The 12563-nt window shown below is 38.6% G+C and overlaps 1 protein-coding gene across 1 annotated transcript in view; it reads right to left on the bottom strand.

The window, feature by feature from the left end:
- Window positions 1-12214, bottom strand: part of LOC131064626 (probable protein S-acyltransferase 14) — a 52015-nt gene extending 39801 nt beyond the window's left edge. The window contains exon 1 of the mRNA XM_057998815.2: window positions 11509-12214. Coding sequence (XP_057854798.1) covers window positions 11509-11718 — 210 coding nt within the window. The 5' untranslated portion in view covers window positions 11719-12214. The remainder of the gene's footprint in view (window positions 1-11508) is intronic.
- Window positions 12215-12563: the final 349 nt, after the last annotated feature.

Genomic DNA, 12563 nt, shown 5'->3' with positions numbered 1-12563 from the left:
ATGTCTCCTAATCAGGTTCACATTCCTTGTTGCTGCAACTCACCTCTTTCAGGTCTGATCTGCCTTTCATTCATCTTCAACTCGCACTTGAATTTTGCTCTTAATTCACTCATAAAAGGAAGTGAATTGTTTTTGAATGAATGAGAAAAAAGTGTTCTTGAATCCCCATATATATGCGCTCCAAATCAAGATGTTTCACTTCCCAATTTGGCTGACCTTGTAAATGATTCATGTTTACTTCAAATTCGAATTAACTGCCGTTAAGTCGGCTGGCTTGAAACCCTTATTTTTGCCTTTTAAAATTTCAAATCTTCCTCAAGTTGGCCAGCAAAGATCCATGTATTTCACCTTCCTTGAAGAGGTATAAGGGTAAGGTTGAGCGCTCCATTTTACAAAGAAATTTGTGTAATTCATTCAATGTGAATCCTGCCTTTAATCATTTTGATTCTGCTCCTAATTCACTTGGAATGATGTCTTAAATTGTGGAAATGAAGTTCTTTTAATCCCTCTCATATAGCACTCCAAACATGGAATTGAAAACCCTCAATGGAGCCAACCCAGACAAAGTTTTATATGCATTTCAAACTGAATTTCTTCATATTAAGCCGACCTACCATCCTATTCTCCACCCTAGCAGATTTTACATGTGTGCAAAGATGAGTTGAGTGCACCCTTTCATGTGTCCATGGACTCTTGAGCGCATTTGAGGGGGTTTTTAGGACAATAAGGCACTAGAGAGGGATAGTCTTGGACAAGTAGGCGCTAGAGCAAGATATTCCAGGACAAATGAACATGTTTGACATGCTATCAACGATTAGTTCCGAACTAAGGGGCACCTGAGAGGTGTTGTTCTAGACTTTGGAGTGCAATCAACATTGAATCAAGGAATTTCCAAGCGCAAATTCATGTTGAGCAAGGACATAGTGTGTAAATTCAATGCTATGAAGGATTTTCAATGCACGTAAGGTATTGACAAAGATTTTCCAAACTTAAGCCTCAGATTTTGTTGAAATTCAAACCTTAAACCCAGATTTTGCACTTCGCATTAGGAATTCCACACTTGAACTGAGGATTGAACATTTTAACCTTGCATTCCATACTTCAAACAAGGATTTTATGAAAATTCCAACTTTGTCCAAGGATATCATAAAATTTTCTTGATTCTCCTTTCTTGTCAAGGTCCAACCTTGACAAGGAATTTTTTCTTGTCTTGGCATCACATCCTTGGAATTTTTTCTTGTCTCGACATCACATCCTTGGAAATTTTTCAACACTTATCATTTCCAAAATCTCAATTTTCTTGACAACTTGTCCTGATGACATTTTTGACAATGTTGACAGCATTTTACAACTTTTCTTGCACTATGACAACATTTTGAATTTCACCCTCAATGACTCAATCTTGACATTTGTTCATGGATTTTGGACTCGAAGCTTGAATTCCTAACTTGATCATACCCTTGGTCTTAAGTTTGGACAAATTTTCATTCCCTGGAACAATTGCACATTTCAAATCTTAAACAAGGAAATTTCCTAGTTCGGATGGTGGATTACACATTCAGTCCCTATCCTAGACCTAGAATTCCTGACTCAGCCTACCCATTTCAAAACACAAGTTTCACACCCTAACACATTTCAAGGATTGATCAACTATCCCCTCCTGTACTGACAAAACATCACTACCCTCCTCAAAGGCTAAAAGACTAAAGCTATTGCCAAGCTAAAACAAAACTATGCAAAACTACTAACCTAAGAAGCGAAAAAATGGGGGGTCCCCATTTGCAATGGGGCGTGTGTGTTTACAACACAACAGGGGGGTAAACCAATATATGCAAAATCTCAACTTCAAATCCAAATTATCATTAGCAACATTTCTACATCTTACTTTAAGATTAAAACAACTATCCAAGAGATAAATATAAGCACACATCCACAAAAGAGAACACCAGATATACATGGAAACCCAGAAGGAAAAACCATGATGAGAATTGTTGCTTGGATCTACTATCCAAATCTAGCCTCACAAAGAAATATAGAAATTAAAAAAATGTTTAAGCACCAACCCACCAGAGACACCAATCCCATTATAATGAATTTGCGAGCACCACCTTAGAGGAGACACTAATCCCCTAACTCAAGAGTTGAGCATCAAGCACCAACCTCAAATACAACAGGATATGATATATGTGAACCTTCTAAACTCAAACTGCACCATCAGCCAGATCTGATCTGCTACAAAACACTCTCTCAATGTGTATAGGATCTACAGCATGATTCACAAACCTAAATTTTCATCTCTACTAACTGAATAAGCAATTTGCACAACTCTTCTACCATTCTTACACAACACACACTAGGAATGAACCTAGATCAACAATATATATGCATTACAATGATAATTACATTCACATGCTGGTCTAGAACATATTTGCAATATCTGTAAGTCAAAAAACAATTCCTTAAACCAAACATGTGATAGGCCAAGTCCAAAAGCCCACACGTTACACTAGGAATAGGGGCATGCTATGTGTTACCCAACATAGACTCCAATAGCTCCAATGAACATCCACATGCTACCTCCAACTAGCACACATTACAAACCTCTAGTGCATCACACCAAACATCAACCAGCTAACACTATGAACACTCTATCATTTCTAACTTTCAATCTGCTAAAGTTCAACCTTTGAAACTTTGGAATCTAACACATCATGAGCAACTTTACTTTAGTTCCAAACCATAAGCCATAACTCTCCACTGCGGCAAAATGCGAAGCCAAACACCATGACAATGCAACTGAGTGCACATCCTATTTTTGAGCAACAAACCTTAAAAACATACCATGGATGCTTCCAAACAACATTACATGTGATAGACAATCAAGACCAACTAAAACCAAGCATTATGATAACATTAGGATAGACACTTCACTCTATCTTTCCAGAACCCAGATGCTCTAATCTGACATGACAGTAATTGCAATCTTTTGGATGCCTTAACATCAATGACAACCTTTTCTCAACAATCATTAGGCTTGAAGAGCTTGTTGGGTACATTTTTGGGTTTCAAGGACCTCACGATTGAATCTAGGGCATTAGAGAAAGTCAGAATTGGCTTTTGTTCCACCATATAGGGCCAGATCTACAAAGGTTTGAAGTAGGGTGAAGGTTGCCTAATCCAAGAGGTAGCTGAATTTTCGAAGCACTTTGGGACAAAACAAACCCTATCATCATGTCCACAAGGCCCGGAAACCTAAAGATTGTTTGTCAGTCAAACCATCAAAATTGAACACTTTTGTCAAGGGGCATAAAAGAAATTTTCACCATTATCATGTACGTACGGATCCGTAAGGCTTCATACCTTGCTAGCATCATCTATAATCAAATTTGCAATCCATAGCATATTCTCGGGCATTTATTCTGTCTACATCACCTCTATACCATCTATGCAAGTAGGCATGGCATCTTTTCTATGTAATCACCTATCAAACAGTTCGATTCGCAATTTTTTAAATTGAGATTTTTTTTGTAAACCATTTTGTCCGTCACTTTGTTTGTTTTTTTATTTGCTCGCTAAGTGCTTAAGCAGGCAATTCTATCGCCCAAGTCAAGGCCTAAATGTGAGCCAGTGATGCAGGTATCCCGCTACCCAGCTGCCACCCCCAGCCAGCCAAAATGTCGTCGTGTCGTCACCTGGCGGGCAGTGTATTTTTTTTAAACCTCTTGTGCCAGTCCCAATTCCAGTCATATGGGCGACCCAAGTTAAGCCCCTAGGTGCTTGTTTTTCCCCCAAAGTGCCTAAAGTAGGCCTTTTTTAATTTGCAATAAATTGAGCTAACAAAGTCAGTTTTTCAAAAATGAAATATTGTCGGAAAGCTGGTTCTACAAGTTTTCTAGTGGTGCAGGGTATTTTTCCAAATTTTGCGATTTGATGATAGTAATTGCTGATTGAATTCAGATTTATTTTTTGGCTCTTGAGCTCATAACTTTTTGTCACAATCTCTGATTTTCTTGATTCTTGTAACGTTGGAAAGGTATTGAGGAGCACTATCAAGCCATCCATGCACTTTTTCTAAATTTTACCCTGGGTATTTTTTATTCAATTTTTGCCATATTTGCATCTTGGAGGATTACTTGGACATTTTGGCACTTGGGAAGGTGTCGTTTTGATCACATCACTTCATTTTGGCCATATTTCATGTATTGATCTTTGATTTTATTATTTGAGGAGTGTATCATTGTTGTAATCATGGATTATACAAATCATCCTTCTATAATCGTTTCGACTAAGGACAATTACGAGTCTTGCGAAAAAGGCATCCTGACACATTGCAAGTGGCTCAATCTTTTGCCTCATCTTTATGGGCTCATCCCTGAGCCAAAGACAACATGGAAGAAATCAATTTGGGGTAATAAGAATAATCATATCATAGGATTGATTGGTACAAGTTCAAGTGCAAGCATCTTCAAAAAGACCTACAATTAGATCTCAAGAATCAGGTGCCCAAAGCACAATTTGGACCAAGATTTAGGAAATTTATGGAGATCCACATAATCCTCCATTCTTAGATGATAATGCATCAAATTTACCCTCCATTCCACTTGATGATGTTGACAATTTACCCTTTGATGAAGATACCATAGAGGAGTTTGAATATAATGCAAACTCGAGCATCTTGATGACCCAAAGACTTCTCCTATAGCTCCCACTTCTCCGATTGAGATCACACCATCCATCTTTTGTTGTTGATTCATTGAGAATTTCTAGTGAGTCATTGCAACAAATATCTCATTGTCTTCCCAATTGGGATTCCTCTTTGCATCGTTGTTTGTGGAGTCTCACATTTCAAATTTGGACCAATTTGAGGGCTAATCTCTCCTATTTGATGATAGTCATGGCACAATTGTTGTAACATCATCTGTCTTTGGAGTTAGTTCAACATCAGTTTCCATTTGTTCTTGGTTTGTCACCTTTCGTTTTGATTGAGCATGTACCTGATTGTATTGTGGCATCATCATCTACCAAGGAATTGGTGAGACATGAGCAAATTTCAAAGACATCATTATACATTTGGATTCTTCCTCCTACCAATTCTCATTTGGAATAAGAAGCATTCCAGCATTTGCACTTGATCTATCTTCTTCCCAAGGGGAGAAATGTTGTTTGTAGGCATAGGACTAGTTTATCTTTATGCACTCACTATTTTTGCAAGATATCACTCATTGTAGAGGGGCTATATAGTCTCTCTCATTCCCTCTTATGGGGGTATCATTGATTGTATTTTCATGATGGATATAGTCCTTGGGGGATATCATTGAGCCCTCCATGCATCATCCTTATTTGTATATTTTCTCTCTTTTGGAGAGGGGTTTTGTCCCAATGACTTTTCTCCTCTTCTCCGTTTGTGAGAGATTTGCATTGTACATGGGTACCTAACATGGCCTAGTAGTCAGGAACCATAATCATCTATCTTATCTTATCTTTTGACATTTATTTTTAGTTAAATAGGTCTTTTCATAATTGACACTTTAGCTGTCTCATAACATAGGATTAAGACACATGTCACATTCTTGTCCAATCATATCCCTCAACTTCATCAAGCAAGCATCGCATTTAATATTTCATATTCAATCAATCATTCAAGCATCCATAATCAAGAAATCTATTCTTGCAATTTTCTCTCTTGTGAAAGATATTTTGGTCTAGTAGCTATTCCTGGGGTGTTTTGAGTTTGTTGTGACATATTCACACATCGCCCCATTGCAAATGGGGAGCCCTACTTTTTGCTTTTTGGGTTTGTTTTTCTTGGTCTTTTAGGGTTTTGTCTATTAGCCTTTGCATGTTGAGTGTTGCCAGAGGGATCACTAAGAGAGCAGGCTCTGTTTTAGCTAAAGGTGAGTCAGTGGATGCTCCAGGTTAGGGTCATCTTTGAAAGTCTTCCTTAGGACAAGGTTTTGCTCTTGTTGCTAATTATGTCTTGTTTGAGTTTGAGGAGGTCAATGAAGCTTGGTAAGTGAATATCATCTTTGAAGATCTGAGTCAGGTCAAGTTGGTGAGTGATGAAGTCTGGAATATCATCCTGATCTTCAAATGTCCTGAAATCTGGCTGTCTGGAATGTCATCCTGATCCTGAGATTTGACAAGTCTGGAAAATTGAAGAATCCTCCAAAAACTAGATTTTGCATTATAACCCCTAGAGGTCCAAAACCACTCTCAAACATCCTGACAGTATATATGGAATATAACTTAAAGTATAAGCACCTTATACTTAAATGTTATATTCCATATATGAATCCTGACGGAGAGACCAAAATGTCAAATTTCACTCCTGACCCTTCCAAAGGGTCCAAAGCGAATTTCAATTTCGCTCCTGACCCTTCCAAAGGGTCCAAAGTGAAATTCCCCATAAGACATTCGACTTTGACCCAAACTTAGAACTAGCTCATTCCCAGGCATTATTGAGGGTAAAACACTTGTTTGGATGAAAAAATGTGAGAAATGAAGTCAAGATTTGAGCCTAAATTTATATTTCCTCTATTTTTCTCTTTAACTTGACCAAGTTTGGAACTTCTGAGGCATGGTTTGGAAGACTTGGATGCATATTTGCCTTCGAGAGGAGGTTTGAGGCGATGAAATGATGGAAAACAACCTAGAAGGAGAATTTCGCTCCTGACCCTTCCAAAGGGTCCAGAGCGAAATCCTCCATTTGACCTTCTTTTTTGCCCTAGGCCCTAGGTTAGCCTTGTCTGGAGCGAGTTTGATGGTGGATTGCCTTGATTATGATGAAAGGACCTTGAAATTGATCAAGTTTGAGAGAGAATTGGATAAATGAAGTAGAAAATCAACCAATAATGAGGATTTCGCTCCTAACCCTTCCAAAGGGTCCAGAGCGAAAATCCCCATAACTCTCATTTCCTTCCTAGTTTTGGCCAAAACTTTGATCCCTATGGCATGGTTGAAGGTGGAGTGAGGTATTCTTGCCTTGTAAGGTGAATTGAAGTGAAGGAAGTAAAGAAATAAGTCTAAAACTTGAATTTCGCTCCTGACCCTTCCAAAGGGTCCAAAGCGAAATTCCCAAAATCACCTAATTTGCCCATGATTGAGATTAAGAGAAGGATCCCCAGGCCTTGGTGGAGAGAAGACTAGTGTATGCTTGCCTTGGAAGGCATTTTGGAGTAGAGAAATGATAGAATTTGTCCTAAAATGTGAACTTCGCTTCTGACCCTTCCAAAGGGTCTAGAGCAAAATTCCCTATAGGTCCTGTCCTTGGCCAAGGTCCAAAGCGAAATCCTCTTTTTTGGTATTTTTGGAGGTCAAATCAATGATGTCTTCAGGAGAAAGCAATTCAAAGGTCAAGAAAAGTTCAAGGCAGGGAGATGATGAAATTTGAGCTAAAATGCAAATTTCACTCCTGACCCTTCCAAAGGGTCCAGAGCGAAATTCTTATAGTGCCTATCCTTGGAGAGGATATTGAGCGAAATTCCATTTTGATGTCTTCTCATTAATGGTTTAAGGTGGAAAATGCTATGTTGAAATGAATGTGTCATATGTACTTAATCATCCTTTGATTTATTTTGCAGATAGGAGGAGACCAAGCCAGGACAAGGACGACCTATTCTAGTCTATCATCATCAAGGACGTTCCACATGCAAAAAGGGAGGACTCAAGGTGCTTTGAAGCGTTAGAAGACTAGGGGTGCTCAAGGAGTTCAAGTTAGCCTCAAGACCTCATTCTACCACATGATCACAAAGAAAGGCTTTGCCAGCACTTCAGGGCGAGATTTGCTACCGGAGGAAGAAGACTTGACCATAAGGAAGCCTTATCAAGCACATGGGAGTCAAGGAAGTGCATCATTCATCACGTCAGAAAAAGAGGAGGATCAACCAAGTCACAAGCGTCAGACAAGGTGGCATCTCAGTCATCATTCCTCCGGTCGGATTGGTCCACCTCAGCAAGACCAGATTCAATGTATCTAATCTATCGGAGGCGGCACAAACTTCGATGTACCTACCCATGCTTCCTATTGGTCCTCACTCCTGGAATGTAATTTTCTCATTGGTTAAGGAAGTTTGTTATAACAAACCCTAATTAGGGTTTCTATCTTGTAATCCTAGCCATTGATTCTCAGTCAATCAGAGTCGTCTGTCTGTAAAGGGCTCTCTGTATAAAGCTCTGGCTCTTCATTTGTAAAGGTTAATAGTTAGCTATTAGTGAATAGTCAGAGAGTAGGAAATAGTTAGACTGGAGTAGAAAGAGAAGGCAAAGATTGTTGCCAAGATATTGTTGCAAAAGACTTGCAAACTTCATTGAAGAAATGGTGAATTCTATGGGTCGATTCAACAATTTGCATGGTCTCTATACTTATCAAATTTGATTTCATGTTATTAGGTGAATGGAAGAAATTTGTATGATCAACGGTGAAATTCGTATATCCATACTACTAGCGGTTTGTTGATTGCAGACTTGCCTTACATAGTCAACTGGAATCATTCACCTTAAGCTTAACTTCAATTATCGCTTCTTCATTGATATGCATCAACCTAACGGTGTCTATGCTTGTAGCAGTGATCTAAACATCATAAAGCTTTCCTCAGAAGATCGCACTAATCTTGTGGAGATGATCCTAGGATGTCAAAGCAAGACTTAGTTAGAATTTCATCAAAGGTCATTCGTTGCTCTTACGTTCTTAGTGTTAGAAATAGATCCCGTTCCAACCCTTATCCTTTTTCCTTTTTTCAAAATCAAGGGCCGATGAAACTCCACGTTCCAGTAATATCCAAAGCAAATCAGACGTTCAGGTCGTCTAAAGTAAGTCCCCTTGTGATTCCAACAAAATCACATCGTACCGCAAAGAGCTTATCCACACGTAGAGAACCTACATATCAGAACCTTGGAGTAACTCCGACTGATCCTTCGGCGAGATCTTCAGCAGTCAGGAAACTTTGTTCAAGAGAGGATAAGGTACCTTTAGGTATTTTATTTTGTGTTTGGTCGTGTACAAAAGACACGTCAACAGAGTTCAACATTAACTCCTACAGTTCATAAAATTAAGTGGCACGCAAAGCAAGATATGGATGTTATAGTATCACACGTTGCTAACAATTGTTTAAACATGTGCCAATTTTGTTGAAAAACAAACATAATGAGAACTTGAATCAGCATTTCCATGTTACCATTATGCCTAAATTGCAATCGGTCAAATTGTTGAACTATTTTCTCATTGTGGACGTTAAGTCACAAAATTAAGCAAAGGAAAACCTTCTCAATTTTATACTTTTGATTTTCAATTAGTGAGGCTTAGAGCTCAAAATCTCCCCACACTTGCTAGGACATGTGAGTTCAAGCTTCAACTACCAAGAAATTCTCCAATGCCACAATTGTATTTGACTTAGAGGCATTGAATGGCTGACTTGTTTGAGAAACTTCATCAACCACTTAGAAGCAACAATGGGCCAACAAAAACAAAATACGCCAGGCCAACAAAAACAAAATATGCCATGCCAAAATTCAATGATCAAAAACAAAACATTGGATTTTGTTGAGAATGCAAACTATGAGAAATTTTGCACGCAAAATAAAATTCTTAATCCCCTAAATTTGACATTACAAAAGCAAATATATTCTTTACCAAATTTCACAATAAATCAACATTTTCTACACAAACATCACCCCAATAAGGTGGCCCACAACTCCAACACACATATGGAGAGATTGTAGTATAAAAAGAACTTGCGCCAAGGATGTAGTATAACAAATACATGCAACAACATTATGGTATGACAAACATGTGGCAAGATTGTGGTATAACAAATACATGCAAGAACATTGTCATATGATAGACATGTGGCACGGTTGTGGTATAATGAAGACATGCAACGACATTGTGATATGATAGACATGTGACAAGGTTGTGGTATAATGAAGACATGGAACAAGGTTGTGGTGTAAGAAAGGTGGGGGAAGGGAGGGAGATGTTGGCAAAAGGTAGACATGGCCAAGGTCGTGGCATAAGGATGTGAACATTTACAAGGTCATAGTGTGACAAGTGCATGATCAAGGTCATGGTGTATAAGCAAGGTTGTGGTGCAATGGGGACATGGACAAGGTCGTCACATGAAGTGGACATGAACAAGCTTAAGACATGACAAGAACGTGGGGAAGATTGTGTTGTAATAAGGACATTGAAGACACAAACAACAACATGGGATAACAAGGGCAAGGGCGAGGTCTTGGAACTATGAAAGCATTGACAAGGTTGTGACAAAATGAGGGCATGGACAAGGTTGTGGAGCAATGAGTGAATGGACAAGGTTGTAGAAAGATGAGGTTGTGGTGCAATGATGGCACAAACAAGGTTGTGGTGCAATGACGGCACAAACAAGGTTGTGGAGCACCAAGCAAATGGGCAAGGTTATGGCGCAACAAGAGCATGGATGAGGTTGTGGCACAATGAGTGAATAGAGAGGTTTTGGTGTAAGGGGAGAGGTTTTGGTGTAAGGAGAGTACGGACAAGGTAGTGTTGTAAAGAGGGCACAAGTCAAGGTCATGGTGTAATGAAGACTAACACAAAGTCATAGCATAATGAAGACATACACAAAGTTGTGGCATAACAAAGATATACACAAGGTCCTGACCATCGCATTCTGATCCATGTTTACAAATTTTCATAATGCCTCAACACATACAGCATGGTCCCATGTAGCTACTTACTGCTTAATTGTTTAAACTTTAAAGCTCCGATCGTCCCATGTAATTTTTTCATAGTGCATAATTAGATTCTTCTCCTGAATTAGAGGAGCACCTATAGTTTAGGATTTGGAAGTTTAGCTGTGGATAGAGAGGGGGGTTAAAATTGTGCAATCATTGCTTAACAAAAGATTACACAAAGTCATAGCATAATGAAGACATACACAAAGTTGTGGCATAACAAAGATATACACAAGGTCCTGACCATCGCATTCTGATCCATGTTTACAAATTTTCATAATGCCTCAACACATACAGCATGGTCCCATGTAGCTACTTACTGCTTAATTGTTTAAACTTTAAAGCTCCGATCGTCCCATGTAATTTTTTCATAGTGCATAATTAGATTCTTCTCCTGAATTAGAGGAGCACCTATAGTTTAGGATTTGGAAGTTTAGCTGTGGATAGAGAGGGGGGTTAAAATTGTGCAATCATTGCTTAACAAAAGATTACCAATTGCTGTACATTTTGCATTCCGTCTCTTCTACATTTCCTTTAAGATTTTACCTCCAAATGTATTAATTACAAAGGTATCATAGTTGGAAGAAATTTCATAAAACCACCAGCCCCCAAAAGAAATCCTCATGAAAATTTTAAGTTGCAACGGCTTACAAAAATTAGCTAAGCGGCTGAATGAGACCCTGCTATTACCCTGTGGCCTTCAATTTACCGCCCAAATGAAAGAGAATTAAATAACATAAATAGTAATAATAAACAAAAATTTGTCGTAAAAGAACAAAATGTTCCGGACAGGTCGCTCACCAGACCATGGAAAAGCACCAATACAAGAAAAGAAGTTGCAGTTTCCAAGCCTCCGCTGGCCAATTCCGGACCGTAATTGGCTATCACGACCGCGTAATATGTAACGCCCACGATCCCTAACACTAACAATATCATCAGAGACCCCAGCCCCCTCATCACCGTGCAAAACTTAAACACATTCCATGCCATCACAACTCTCGATCTATGCATAACAACAATCTTTATATAAATAAATATTCAAAGCCTCAGCCTGACTCAGCTTATTAGACGTTTCGACATAGGATTCTTTAGACACTTTAGGGTTTCACTGAATGCAGCGAAATCGACCAGAGGAGCATATAAATTTCTGATTTTCTCAGTCTAATTTTACTTGTGAAGTCGAAATGAATCCTTCAGATATGAATTGCATCCTTACAGACCAACAATCTTGCCAAGTGACGATCGCCCCTTAAACTATTCTTGAATGTGTTTTCCCGTCTCGGCGAGGACCAACAGAAGAATTATTTGGGCATTGTTACTCAGCCTAAGGTTTTTCATTTCCAATCTTTGACTTTAACAGCTCAATTAAAATCGTTTGATACATTCGCAATGAATTTTTCAATATTCCGCCTGCGGCCGTTTTGTAAGAAAAGGGTTCTTGAAAGCGAAGGCAATAAAAGTTAGGTGGAAAGAAATTCGTTTCTAGAAGTTCAGTTTGTTGGTTGGTTTACGTAGTCTCTAGATTTTAGAGACCGTAGACTGGTAGCCAGAATTGTTAGTCCCTCTTGCAGCAAATTATTATTGCGCCCACATCTTTGATATTTCAGTTCATCTCTTTATTAGTATTTGTGGTATCCAATATTATTGTATTCATTACAACGCTTTAATCAATTAGTTTGTACCAATCAAAAGTGATTATTATTTTTACTTTTAAAAAAAATTTGGTTCTATAAAGATAGAAATGGCGGAGAAGCGTTTGTGGCTTGGTTTCAGGCGATATGAAGGGTTTCACTACAGGGGTGGAGTAGACTATAGATGGCCAGTGAACAGAAGATTTAATGGATTCCAATTCAATG

Source organism: Cryptomeria japonica, chromosome 9, assembly GCF_030272615.1.
Source record: "Cryptomeria japonica chromosome 9, Sugi_1.0, whole genome shotgun sequence".
In the NCBI taxonomy this organism is placed as follows: domain Eukaryota; kingdom Viridiplantae; phylum Streptophyta; class Pinopsida; order Cupressales; family Cupressaceae; genus Cryptomeria; species Cryptomeria japonica.
The sequence above is the reverse complement of the archived record's forward strand: the minus strand, read 5'-3'. Positions and strand labels throughout refer to the sequence as shown.